The 14,566-nt window shown below is 35.3% G+C and overlaps 1 protein-coding gene across 1 annotated transcript; it reads right to left on the reverse strand.

Annotated features, from left to right (window-relative positions):
* Positions 1 to 7,117: 7,117 nt before the first annotated feature.
* Positions 7,118 to 8,785, reverse strand: LOC110038024 (asparagine synthetase [glutamine-hydrolyzing] 2-like). The gene is given in 4 exon segments (XM_020742780.1): positions 7,118 to 7,142; positions 7,144 to 8,414; positions 8,416 to 8,462; positions 8,465 to 8,785. Coding segments are annotated over 4 exon segments (1,662 nt in total). The 5' UTR covers positions 8,784 to 8,785.
* Between the last annotated feature and the right edge of the window lie 5,781 nt (positions 8,786 to 14,566).

A 14,566-nucleotide genomic window follows, 5' to 3' on the forward strand; every position in this document is an offset into this window, starting at 1 on the left:
TGAGGGATTATGTAAATCCAACGATAGATGAAATTCACTCATATATACAAACCCCTATCGTAGAAGCTGACTCATTTGAACTAAACCCAACGATTATCCAACTGGTGCAGAACAATCAGTTTGGGGGAACTCCTTCAAAGGATCCCTATTTACACTTATCAAGTTTTCTAAAACATTGTGCTACATTTCATTATAACGGCATGTCAAATGATGTTGTTAGACTAAGGTTTTTTCCTTTCTCACTAAGGGATAAGGCTAAATTGTGGTTATACTCATTAGCACCTAGCTCTATTAAAAATTGGGAGGAGTTAACTCTTAAATTTCTAGCTAAGTATTTTCCACCTTCAAGGACTATTAAACTTAGAAACGATATTATCTCATTTTGTTAATATGAAGGGGAATCAATATACGAAGGTTGGAAAAGATTTAAGGAACTCCTAAAAAAGTGTCCACACCATGCTCTGCCTGATTGGTTAATCATTCAAACTTTTTACAATGGGTTAGTAGAATCAATTAGGTTTATAATTGACACTATCGTTGGTGGATCATTAATGTCAAAATCATTTGATGAAGCATATGCGTTAATTGAAGAAATGTCTACAAATGAATTTTAATGGCCCTCTACTTGGGTAAATCCTAAAAAGGTAGCCAGTGTTCATGATAAAGATACGATTGCAATTCTTGCATCTCAGATTGCTGCTATATCAAAGAAGTTGGACCAATTTGGAATGAACCAGCCTCAATTTACTCCAGTAAGTGAGGAAAGTTCATTAGGGCATATGATTGATTCTAACTTATCAGATAAGACTTTAAATATCATAAACAACTTATATTCTAACTTTTACAACTTAAGCTGGAAGAACCATCTTAATTTTAAGTGGAATCATACTATTGAGGGTGGAAACCAACAATGGGAAAATAATCATACAAATCTTAATGAAAGTTGGAATAATTAGAGGAACACAAACTATAGACCTTCATATCCACTAAAATCTAATAATGATCAACAATTTGAGGATAAGATGTCTATAGAAGAAGTGGTATTGCAAATGGGAAACCAATTACAAAGTCAAAATGCTGCGATTAGAAACATAGAGAATCAACTGGGACAAATTGCTAATTCACTTAACAATAGACCTCTAGTAACACTGAGATTAGCTCTAAAGAGAAAAATGATGAACAATTAGACGTTGTCCAATTAAGAAGTGGAAGAGAGATAGAGGATGTGGTTAAAAAAGAGAAAGAAGATGTGAGAGAAACAAAGGAGACTAAAAGACCTGAGAACATGTTTCTTAGGATCTAGAAAATTTAGTATGTCCAACTAAAATCAATTTAGAAAGACCACCACCTCCATTTCCTCAAAGACTTAGATAGTATGAGTTGGATAAACAATTTTCAAAATTCATGGAATTACTTGAGAAGTTAACGATAAATATTCCTTTCGCTGAAGCTTTGGAGCAGATGCCAAGTTATGCAAAGTTTATGAATGAGATATTAAATAAGAAAAGAAAGTTTAGGGATTACGAGACAGTTGCACTAAGTGAGGAGTGCAGTGTTATATTTCAGAAAAAGCTTCCTAAGTAACACAAAGATCCTTCTAGCTTAGTAATTCCTTGTGTATTTGGAGAAAGAATATGTGGAAAAGTTTTATGTGATTTAGGATCGAGCATTAATGTGATGCCTCTATCAATATTTAAAAGGTTAGGTTTAGCCTATATTTCTCTCACTACTGTAACCCTTCAATTAACTAATCAATCTATCATTTATTTCAAAGGGGTTATAAAAGATGTGCTTGTTAAAGTTGATAAATTTATATTTCCTGTGGACTTTATTGTATTAGATATGGAGGAAGATAAAGAAAATTCAATTATTTTGGGGAGACCTTTCCTTTTACTGGACAAGCTATGATAGATGTGCAAAAAAAGAGAGCTAACTATGAATATTAGTGACCATGAAACCACTTTCAATGTTTTAAAGGCTATAAAGTATCTAGCTGAGAGAAAAGGTGATGATTATTTTTAGATTGATGAAATTGATTATCTAACTAAAGACCATTTCCAAGAAAGTTTTGAGAGTAAGTTAACAAATTAGATTGAAATGGACTTTCATGATGAGTTGAAAATTTTGTTTAAAGAAGATTGTATGTATGTTCAGGAGAGGTGCAAAATGATGGACGTTACTGAAAATAATAAACTTTTAATTCCATCTGTTGAAAAATCTCATGAACTTCAGATGAATGTACCCCATACAATTTTAAAGCCTACCTATCTAAGGAATTCATCAACACCATAAATCTTTATATCTTCAGATTCGACTCAATCATAAGAAGAACCTGAATTGAATGATGAAATTTGTAAAAGATCTCATAAGAAAGAGTTATTCAAAATCACTGAATGGCATATTCCATGGTATACAGAAAAAAATGAATGAGATTTTGATGCTGGGGCAATCAGAGTAAACATTGGATACATTGAGTCGTCAATGTTAGACCAAGCGCTTCATGGGAGCTAACCCATGGTTATCTCTGTTATCTGTTTAGTGTGATTGTTGTTATGTTGGATTAGATATTAGTAAGATGTTGGAATTTGATCCGTGTTTGATGTGTAAGAGTGGATTAGATTAATGTTGTGAGATAATTCCTTCTTCATGACTAGATTTGTATATGATTTCTGGTAGTAGTAGATTAACGAGTTTGTTACGACTTAGTTCTTAACCGGAGCTAAGCATTACCTTGAAGCATGTAGAGTTTGGACTTGGACCACTCTATTTCAATTCTATTACTTCCTTTATTTGACTTTATCTTCACTGATTAAGGTCATGAACTTACTTAGTAAATAACATATGGATGAACTCCACTACTTTTATTTACCAGAGTGTGTATACCTTAGACTTAGAGTAACCCTGAAATTGACAACATATGAGGGAATTCTAGTCCATAGGTGATAATCATATACAGTTTTATAATGCACACACATTATTAGTGTAGTTTCTTCCTTTAGAAATTGAAAGTAAGGAGGGGAAATGTGAGTAGAAGGGAGATTGAATTAACCTCTGTTGTTGTTTGTTTATGAAGTTGTGAGTCTATGTATTGGAGTTTGTGTGTCTAGGTTTGTGAGTCAATTTGAAAGAGTCATTGGAGAAAGAGTCATTGGAGATGAGAAAACTTATCTTAATATTTTAAACTTGTTAGCATCTAGCGATTCCTTTATAAATTTTAAAGGTGTTCCTGTTTAATCTTCAGTTGTATCTGTTCTACTATTTAAAATTCCTTCATAGTGTTATGTCAAGCATGTTTAGGCTAGATTTACTTTCTACTGCAATATTCTACCATGACTTATTTGTTGATATTTTTGTAGGATGTGTAGTAAATTGTAAAAGTGATCTTTCCCTGCCGAATATTTTTGTACTTCAATGTTACACATATTTGAGCTTAAGTTTGGGGGAAAAGAAAATTGTTTTAAATTTAAACCTTATTTGTTTTCAAAAATACTACAAATAAATTTGTATTTTATTTCTAATGATTATTGTTATGTGGAGTCATCTTAAGGATGTTAAAATTTTAAGTATAGAAATGTAGTAGGAAAATTTAGTTGATATTTTTGGTGAAAAGGGTGAACCTAGAGATAAGAATATTTATTGGAGAGCTTGGGAAAATGAATAACTATCTTTAGTAGGGAAAATTTTATTTTTTGAGAAACTAAGGATATTTAGAATTTTTATTTTCAAACATTTAATGCTCTTTTAGAAAGTATTTTAAAAAATATACATCTTTTCAAGTGAAGGAAAGTAATAAGTTTTAACTTTAGAGGAGAATAGTGAAATTCAAAATCATTTAAGGACTTCTCCAAATATAGTAATCCTCATGCAAAAAATAAATAAATAAATAAAGTTAGGAGAAGCTTGAGAAGATGTCCTAATTAAAAATTGGTTTCACTTGAGTCTTTCTAGAGTAAAGAACTTAGAACAATCATAAGCTTGATTTTTATACTTATATTAGTAAAAATTATTTTTAAGAGAGTTCTGAAGTCTAGAAAGTAAAGTTCATAGAATCTGAAGTTTGAAAAATATGCATATATTTATGAATTAGACAGGAAAACAAATTCTCAAGTTTGATGATAAATATTTTAGACCCTGGGCTAGTCTGATTCACTAAAAGTTCTTCTAATTTGAACTATCATATTTTTAGAAAAAAAATTTAGCAATTCTGAAGCAAGACTAATTAACTCTAATCTACATAAATTATTTTAAAAATATAGTATTACTTGAGGACAAGTAATGTTTAAGTTTGGGGGATTTTGATAAGCCTAAAAATGTACTATTTTCATACTTTATTTTGTAATGATATTGCACTTTAAAGGTATATTTTCTTATTTTTTTGGTTGTAGACACATCAGATTGAAGAATTTGGAGTGATTGGAGGAAAAGGAACAAAAATGGACCAAAACGGAGCAAATCGGGTTGAACCGGGGCACATTGAACCGGGGCACATCGGAGTTGAACCGGGGCACATCGGAGCCATGGGGACCAAAACCATAAACTTAAGTACCTGTGCCCAATGCTTAAGCGCCAAAAATTGTTCTTAGGCACCACCAGACAGAGAGGGGGGCGCTTAAGTGCCCCAGAATCGGTGCTTAGGCGCCAGTGACGGCTTTTAGCATAACTTCTTCAATATACATGGATTTGGACGATTTTTTAAGCATTGTTTCATGAATCTCTTGGGAAATTCATTGGAATTGATAAAATGGAGTTTCTAGAAGGATTTGGGATGGTTAGAAGGAGTTTTGAAGAGGCACTTCAAGCACTATTTGGAAGATTCATTGAATCTGGACAGTTTAGAAGAGACACTTCAGAAACTCTCGGGAAACTATAAATAAGGCTTGGAAATGTTTTTAAAAACTCTCTTGAATATCTCTTAGACTCTTGAATTAATTAAAAGAAGATAATAAGGCTTGGAGAAGAAGAAGATGGCTTGGGTGTGAGCCTCAAGCGGGGCGGCAAGGAGAGAGAGAAAGAGAGAGAGTGAGAGATTTCTTCTTTTCTTTTCACTTTATTTTTGGAGAGGATTGTAACGAGATTGTTTTTGCTATATAAGGAGAGTTTGATTTCTATCAGAGATAAGTATTTTTATTGTATTTTGATTTGAATATAGTTTTTTGTTTGTATGTTTTCAAAGTCTTGTTCAATGAAAAGTTCTTGTTGTTTCTCCATATGTAGTGAGTAGTTTTTTTTACTCTTCCCTCTTGTAATGAATTAGTTTGCATGTGTAGGATATAGAATCGAGTAAAGTGAGAATATATTGTGATGATTTTACTTTGTTCTTCATTTACATGTAAATTTTATCAACTTGCATGTTAAAATCTGTAGTGAGAACATGTAAGATCCGGGATAATATTGTCTCAATCAACTATGGTAGAATCACATGAGATTGTATGGATGAGAATGTAGTCCATATAATTGAGTGCAAATAAATAGGAAAATAATCTTTATTGGGTGTAGAATTAAAGGACTTTAGAGTGACAGGCTAAAGCCCCCTAATTTGGTCTATTGTTTTAGGTTTGATGTGAGATGTTAGCCTCTAGGTAGAGGGATAAGAGGGAACTCTAGAGTGAGAGCTAGTATCTTCTCTGCCTAGCCCATCTTCAGAACTATTCAAACTTTAGATTAACCAATGTTCTTTAAATCATCTCTAGTAAGGATAAAGAATATAATTGCTCCTATTTGTCATGATATCTCTCACTGTTTGTTTTACTTTTACACATGTCACTAATTTCATTGCATGATAAAGAGTACTTTTACTATATTAAACCCCACTTTCTGATTTTCACTAAGTATTTTAGTTTAGGAGTAGAAGTAGTATATTAGTGATAATTGTAGGATATAATCAAAACCAAACCTGTGTCAACGTTCCAAGCTAGGGCGTGTTATTCTAAACTAGAATTTCTCTTGAAAGCCATCGTGATTAACCTCGATCTCCATGGGATCGATATTTGGAGCTTAATCAGAAAGCCACATATTACTTGATAACGATACGTATACTTACGCAGAATCCCTATAAATATAATTTAAATCTTACTTTGCTTGAGATCAAGTTTGGGATCAAGTTTTTAGTGCCATTACCGGGGATTAAAATCTTCAAGTAGTGGTGTCAACTTCATAAATCTATGCATATACAAAATATCGGGATCAGTAGCACATGGATTTTTGTTTCCTAGATTTTGTTGAAGCCTGAAAGGATTGAAGCTTACTTTGCTGGAAGGACTTAAGCTTTTCATTTCTATACCTTTGCTGCCTTCTTTTCTCTGTTGCCTACCTGCAGGTTCACAGGATGTATTTGGACTCTAATGACTGATGGGAAGTTTCATCATCTGCCTAAGACATTTTTATTTACTACTCATGTTGCCTTAATCGGGTTGATGATTCTACTATGTTTCAATGATTTTATGGCTTTGCACAGGGCTACATTACTGTTTTTTAGCTCCAATGTTAACTGGTGTGCCTCTCACTGGACCAGAAAGCCTCCCTTTTCAGTTTTGATGTTCTATTTCTTTAGAGGATATGGATTTTGGTATACATGTTTTTTTTGTATACTTTTTCTTATTGGTATACATTTTTGTGGGTATACATGTATCTTTGGATGTTTTTCTTTATTTTATTTTCTTTCCTTTTTTTTCTTTTGCGTGGAGTTGTATCGTGGATAGTGGAGCCATGAGTAACATTTTATAATTTTTTTTTTTTTTGCTTTTAGATGGGGATCTACTATCCCTTTCAAAGCTTGTAACATTTTATAATATTAACGCGTAAGGAGCCATGAGTTGCTCTTTTATAAATTTTTTTTTAAGTTCAATATAACCTTTATATAACAATAAATAAACAAATTTGTGCAAAGAGATTAATCCTAAACTCCTCCCAGACATCTATATGAAGAGTTGAAATTAAAAAAAAAAGACAATACAAAATTACAAATCCAAACATCTGAATCTGCTTTGTTGTTTCAGCACCAAGACAGAAAAGCAATCAGTCAAATACTAATAGTAGGTGCTTCAAAGTAGCCTAACTTCTCAGACAAATCAATCAAAGAAGAGCCATTCTCTTGAGCTGAAGCTTGGGAAGCAGTCGATTAATATTCCGCAGAATGAACTCCGACGGCCGGATGGGTCGAGACATTTAGACCAAGCTGCATCCCATTCCACTGCTTTGGCAGAACTGCAAGCGACACTAGGGCCGCCGAGAACCGTCAATCTCGCAGCATTCTTAGGAAATAATTTCTCAAATATAGTGTGGTAGTGGTACGCCTCCTTTGTCGATGGGGTATTCTCGGGATAAACAAAACTCACATTATTCAGCATGGCATCTGAAACATGTTGGTTGGCATGGTCCTTCAAGCCATCAATCCAGCTATAACCAACGCCATCACTGAATTGTTCCTTCTGCCTGTAAAGTATGTGCTTGGGCAAGTATGGTCTCTCCTTATCATCAAAAGCATTGCGCAATATCCATTTCTCGATCCGGCCAAGATCAGGTCTGATTATTTTCCATTCAGGATCAATATCCATTACTACTTTGATGAAATTCTTGTCGAGAAAAGGAACCCGAGCCTCTAGACCCCAAGCGGATGTTGCTTCCTTGGCTCTCAAGCAATCATACAGATGAAGAGATTTGATCTTACGACACGTTTCAAGGTTGAACTCCTCCTTGTTCGGTGCTTTATGAAAATATAGATTGCCTCCAAATATTTCATCAGAACCTTCCCCAGAAAGAACCATCTTTACACCCAAAGACTTTATTTTCCTAGACATAAGAAACATTGGGGTGCTTGCTCTAATAGTGGTCACATCAAATGTCTCTACGTGATAGATAACTTCTTCGAGAGCATCAATGCCTTCCTGAATTGTGAAGTGGAACTCATGATGAAATGTTCCGAGATAATCTGTGACTTCTCTCGCCGCTTTTAAATCCGGAGAACCCTTTAACCCAATGCAGAACGTGTGTAGCTTAGATCCCCATTGCTTTGCAAAGTTTGACTCACTCAGGTGGCAAGAAGCAACCGAAGCAACAAGAGAAGATTCTAATCCACCAGACAACAGAACTCCAAATGGTACATCAGTCATCAGCCTCTTTACAACTGCCTTCTCAAATGCTTGTCGCAGAACCTTTGGATCATAAGTACTTGATGGTATGAGCTCTAAAAACCAAAGCGGATTATACCACCTCTGAAGCCCACCTTTTTTGCTAGAATATATATGACCAGAAGGAAAGGAAATGAATTGTTCACAATCATCACTTAAGGCTTTCATTTCTGAAGCAAACCAAATAGACCCATCAAGGCCCCACCCCATGTACAAATGAGTGATTCCAATGGCATCACGTGCAGCAATAATGCTTTTATCACGAGTATCAAGGAGAACAAAGGAGAACAAAGGAGAACATTCCATCCATCATGTCCACGAAATCCTCTCCATAATCTCATAAATATGAGCAATCACTTCACAATCACTGTCAGTTCTGAATAGATGAGAGTTGAGCTTTGTTCTCAGCTCCTCATGATTATATATCTCCCTATTTATTGTGACAATAATCGACTTGTCCTCATTGTAAAGGGGCTGATCACCCGAAGTAGGATTTACAATAGCCAATCTTTGGTGAGCCAGATAGCAGTCTTGGTGGCAATGTATGCCACTCCAATCAGGGCCCCTGTGTCGTAACTTGCGTGAAAGCTCAATGATTCGGGACCTCTTTGCAAGGGAAGTATCAGAGCAACCCAGAACGGCAAGAATTTGACACATGGCGGCGGCGTTGAATTTTCCGCCTTAGGGTTTTTTCTGGTGTTACCGCCGCCTACGCCCAGTCGAAGATCCCTTGGAATCATGCACTTTTATAACACACACACACACACACACACACACACACACACACACACACACACACACACACACACACACACACACACACACACATACATATATATATATATATATATATGTATATATACCTTCCCCTCTTACTATTGCAGATGACTGCTTTGAAGAAAAGCACCCAAATTCAAATGGAAAGAGCATTTAACAGATTTCTTTGGTCTGGAAATAGAACACAAATGCATTGGGTTTCCTGGCAAAAGGTGGCTACTCCTCAATTGGATGGAGGAATTGGCTTCAAGGGCCTAAATCAACTGCTTCAAATCAACTTGTGCAAAATCTGGATTAAGTTTAAAACTCAGACCTCCCTATGGGCTAAGTTTATGTGGGGAAGATATTGTAAAAATCAACACCCTACACTTGTGAATAGAAAGATTGGAGATTCCAAACTTTGGGTGAAGATTCTTAAGATTAGAAATATTGTTGAAGAACTTTTCTTATGGGACTTGGGAAATGGGAATATCAATTTTTGGCTTGATCACTGGTGCCCCTAAGATTGGTTACTTCCCCTTAATTCCCCTAATCTAACCCTTAAGATTAATGATTGTTGGGAAGGCAACAACTTGTCAATCCAAAAACTTTCAATCATCCTGCAAGAGCAGTCAGTTAAGAGAATTGCTACTTTATTGTTTGATAGAACAAAGGTTGACAAACCTGTTTGGCATATTTACTCTGACCAGAGCCTTACCAAAGCTATTTATTCCAGATTATATGGTTGGGAGAGGATACCATGGGGTGAAATTGTCTGGAACAAATTCCTATCTCCATCTATGGCTTTCTTCCGCTGGAGGATCTTTCATAATTTCCTCCCCATTAATGATATACTCAAGTTGAAAGGCCTAAGAGGATCTTCTAGATGTGGATTATGTCTGCAAGAAGAGGAATCTATAACCCATCTATTTTTTGAATGTACCTTTGCACAGGGAGTTTGGAACCAGCTTATGCAACATCTAAATGTTGAAGCTTTCAATCTCACTTGGGATAAAATTTTTACTTGCTGGTAGAGTTGGCATCAGATAAAATGTACTCCTATTCCTTTCATTGTGGCATGGTTTATTTAGATGAACAAGAATAAATCCAAATTCGAAGAGACTATCTACACAACTGTAAAGGTGGTTAGAAACATCATTTCCTACATCCATAAGATGATCAGACATAAAAAATTTCCAAACATCTCCAACTCTTACTCCATTGGCAAGGAAACTCCCTTACATATCTACAAAGTCTTCTGTAAGCCTCCTGAGGGTAAGACTATCAAATTTAATACTGATGAAAGTTTTTCTGAGATGGTTGGTGCAGTGGGTGGATTATTCAGAAACCACCTAGGACACTGCCTTCTTTAATTTCATACTCCTGTTTTGGCTACTGATGTCCTTGAAACTGAGTTTATTGCTATCTATTGGGTTGTTAACATTGCAATAAAGATTGGTTGGACTCATAAATGGATTGAAGTGGATTCTAAAGTGGTTATTAATTTGGTTAGCACTGAGGAAGAGACACCTTGGCACCATTCTTACTGGATTCAAAAGATTAGAAGACTATTAACCCACATCCATGCAAACTTCACTTTTATTTTCAAGGAAGGCAGCAAACCTGCTAATTCGATTGCAAAATATGGTCTAGGCTCCAACACCACATATGTAGTTACCTCCCCTCCTCCTCCACTTCTTTTTCTACTAAATGGAGATAGAATTGAGGTTCCCCACCTCAGAATTTGTTGGCCAAAACACAATTAAGATGAAATTCATTACTTTTTGGAGGTTTGGCCGAAGCATGTTGCTACTCTCTCTGGACATAGCACTCTTATATTCAACTTTATTTCCTCTACACTAATTGACATGGGCTTTGGTATACATGTATTTTTGGGTATACTTTTTCTTGCAGTATACGTTTTGAGGTTTTACATGTATTTTGATTTAATTTGAGTGGATTTGTACTATGGTTTGAAAAACCTTTAAGAATTTGATGTATTTTGTTGTGAGAGGGGGGTCCACTACCTCATCCCACTCTTGTAACCCTTTTCATTATTAACGTGCAAGGAGCCACGAGTTGCTCTTTTCTATATATATATATATATATATATATATATTATATAAGGAGCATACCTCCAATTCATTAAAATAAGTAGACAAATACATGGAGAAAGAAAAAGAAAGAAAGGAAGGTGACAGGAGAGGGCCTTTATAAAGGAAAGTACCTCTCAAACCTACTACACATAATTTCTGAAATAAGGGAGGTGTGATTTTATTCTTGATGGAATGTGGTTTCCGGTTGATTGTATATGACATAAAGGTTTATGGATTTGGGTGTTTTATTGATATTTTTTGAGATATTGTTGCTCCTTTTATGTAACATTAAGCTTTATATGATTTTGGTGGAAAGATTGTTAGCTGATTTTTATTATTTCGGGTAAATATTCCCTTTGGAAGCGTTATAAGCATTATCAAGGCTATAATATGGCTTTATTTTATATTCAAATGCTTAATCAAGTTTATTGCTGAGGAAAATTATATGAGAAGGAGTATTTCGGGTGGGAGGTTGTTGTTCCTTTTTACACCTCCCTCTTCTACAACAAGAAAAAGCTGTTGTCACCAAATTTATTGAGGGAGATAGGAATTCTAGCTACTATCATGCCTGTATTAAATACAGGAGGAAATGTAACATGATCCTGTCTATTACTAATTCTGAAGGGAATTGTCTATCTGATGCTAAGGCTATTGCACAAGATGCTGTCAACTATTTCCATAACCTCTTCAGTACTCAACCAGTTTCCAGACCTCAAATTAATGTTGAACTTTTGGCTGGTTGTAAGCAGTATGTCCAAAGCTTGGAGCTAACAAATATTCTTCTTGAAGGAGAAATTAAAGCAACATTGGAGTCTATTGATGGGCACAAGGTGGCTAGACTAGATGGTTTAACTGCAAACTTCTATACAAAATCTTGGCCTCTTATTAGTGGGGACTTTATTGCTGTTGTTCAAGAATTTTTCAGGGGTGTGGATCCTCCAAGATACTTCACTGCTTCTACTATCACACTGATTCCTAAGAATCAAATTAGGAAAAGCTGGGGAGATTTCAGACATGTTAGCCTTACAAATGTGGTATATAAAGTAATAAGTAAAATTATTGTCACTAGGCTTCAACCACACCTACAACAACCACCTACAACCTACAACAACTTATCAGCAATAACTAAGTGGCTTTTGTTAAAGGCAGAAATATCACTGAAAATATTCTACTTGCTCAAGAACTTCTACTGGATCTGAATAGAAAGTGTAGAGGCAGTAATATTATCTTTAAGCTGGACATTAAAAAAGCCTAGGACTCCATCAATTGGGACTTCATTTTGGAAATTTTGGCTGTCAGGGGCTTTTCTGAAGATTTCAAAAATTTGATCAGGAGATGGCTTAAATGTAACAATCACTCTGTGTTAATTAATGAGGAAATCCATGGGTTCTTCACTGATACTAGGGGCATCAAACAAGGGTACCCCTTGTCACCAACTATCTTTATTTTGGCTATGGATTATTTATCTAGATTGTTGAAGCATATGTTTACTACATAGCCTTATTTGGTATATCATCATAGATCTAATGTTGGTGTGAGTCACCTTTCCTATTCTGATGATATTATCATTCTCTCTAGGGCTACAAAGATTGTTGTTAAGAAGCTTTATCAAGGGCTTAAATACATCCAACAAATTTCAGGTATGGAACTTAACAAACAAACATGTCAGATTTTTACTAGCTCTCATATTTTTCCACAGATCAGATAAAGCATTCAGATAAAGCATTAGATTGTTCAGTATACTGGGTTTAGTCTTGCCAATTTGCTAATCAAGTTTCTGGGGGTTCAACTTATTAAAGGAAGAACAAAGCAAACTCAATTTAATGATGTCATTGATCATATCCAAGCTCAACTACAATGCTGGACTAACTCCTTCCTCTCCAATGGTGGAAGAATAACTCTTCTTAAAAGCATCTGGACTGACATTCTTTCCTATGCTCTCAAAATGTTTACAATGAAAAAAGGAACTCAAGTGCTGCTTGGGAGAATGTTCAATAAATTTTTGTGGGCTGGACAGAAAAAGTAGAATCATTGGTTACCATGGCAGAAACTTTGTAAACCTCTTCATGTTGGTGGTCTGGGGTTCAAAGTCTTCCAACAGCTAAGCTTCATCAATCTTTGTAAGCTTTGGATAAAATTTAGGGCCTAGGACAGTCTTTGGGCTCTTTTTATGAAAAGGAAATACTGCAGATCTATACATCCTAGTCTGGCTACAAAAAAACTTGGTGATTCCAGACTTTGGAATAAATTATTGGAGATCAGAACTCAATCTGAAGACTTGTTTATTTGGGAACTAGGAGAAGGTCAAGTTAACTTTTGGTTAGACAAATGGACTTGGAATGGTGGACAACTTCATTGCTCCTCCCCTAACCCCAATTATCAGTCTAAGGTGAAAGAATATTGGTCTGATAACCAATGGAATTGTAACATGTTGAATATTATTTTAAATGATAAACAATTACAATAGGTAAAGAACACCTCTTTCTGCCCTGAACAAAAAGACAAAATGGTTACTAAGCAAGCTGCATCACAGAAGCTGTCTGCTTATATATTTCAAAACTTCTACAAGCGGCAACCTGTCTTGTGGGGTAAAACTATCTTGTGTAAGTGGTTGACCCCCTCTATGTCCTTTTTTCTGCCGGAGACTTTGGCAATCCTTGCTTCCAACTGATGACATTTTGAAATGAAAGGACTAAGGGGCCCTTCTTGCTGTTACCTATGTAATGGGGAGGAAGAAACCTTAGACCACCTATTTTTCTCTTGTCCTTTCTCTCAAAGGATTAGGTCTAATCTTTTAAGGCAGTTAAATATTGATACCTTTAAAGTCAGATGGAATATAGTCTTCTACTACTGGAAGGAATGGCAAGATGCTGATTTGTTGATTATTCCTTGCATAGTAGCCTGGTTTCTCTGGTTGAGTAGAAATCAAGCTAAGTTTTAAGATTCCAAACCATTAGATAAGACTGTGGTGTTCAATTGAACTTCATATATGAAAAAAAATTATTAAATATCAGCACTTCCATAATCTATTTCTGGATTGGAGGCCTAATGTGAAAATTCAGCAGATATACAAGCCAACTGTAGTTCTTTGGACCCCTCCTCCTTTAGGTTGGCTGAATGTAAACACCGATGGAAGCTTTACTAGTGAATCACTGGGTTTGGGGGAGTGTTTAGAAACTCCCTAGGGAAGTGTTTGATATATGTTTCCTCACCAACTTGGGCTATTGATGCACTGGAAACTAAAATGATAGCAATATATTGGGCTATCTATTTTGCTAACCAATGTAAGATCAACAATTTGATTGTTGAATCCGATTCCAGCATTTGTGTAAGGATACTGCAGAAGGAAGTGGAACCTCCCTGGTATATTCTCAGATGGATCAACAAACTTAAGCAATTCTTGAATAATGTAAGAGTTAAGTTTCAGCAAATTCTGAGAGAAGGTAATGTTCCTGTCACTGCTTAGCTACCTTGGGGAGAAATACTGAAAAAAATTTAGTTGGATCTATTCCTTCAGCTCAGCTAGATTTTTTGTTACATGGAGATAGTTTAGCTATTCCTTATCTTCATAGTTAGTAAGTTTTTGTC

This window comes from Phalaenopsis equestris, unplaced genomic scaffold (assembly GCF_001263595.1).
Source record: "Phalaenopsis equestris unplaced genomic scaffold, ASM126359v1 Scaffold229296, whole genome shotgun sequence".
NCBI lineage: Eukaryota > Viridiplantae > Streptophyta > Magnoliopsida > Asparagales > Orchidaceae > Phalaenopsis > Phalaenopsis equestris.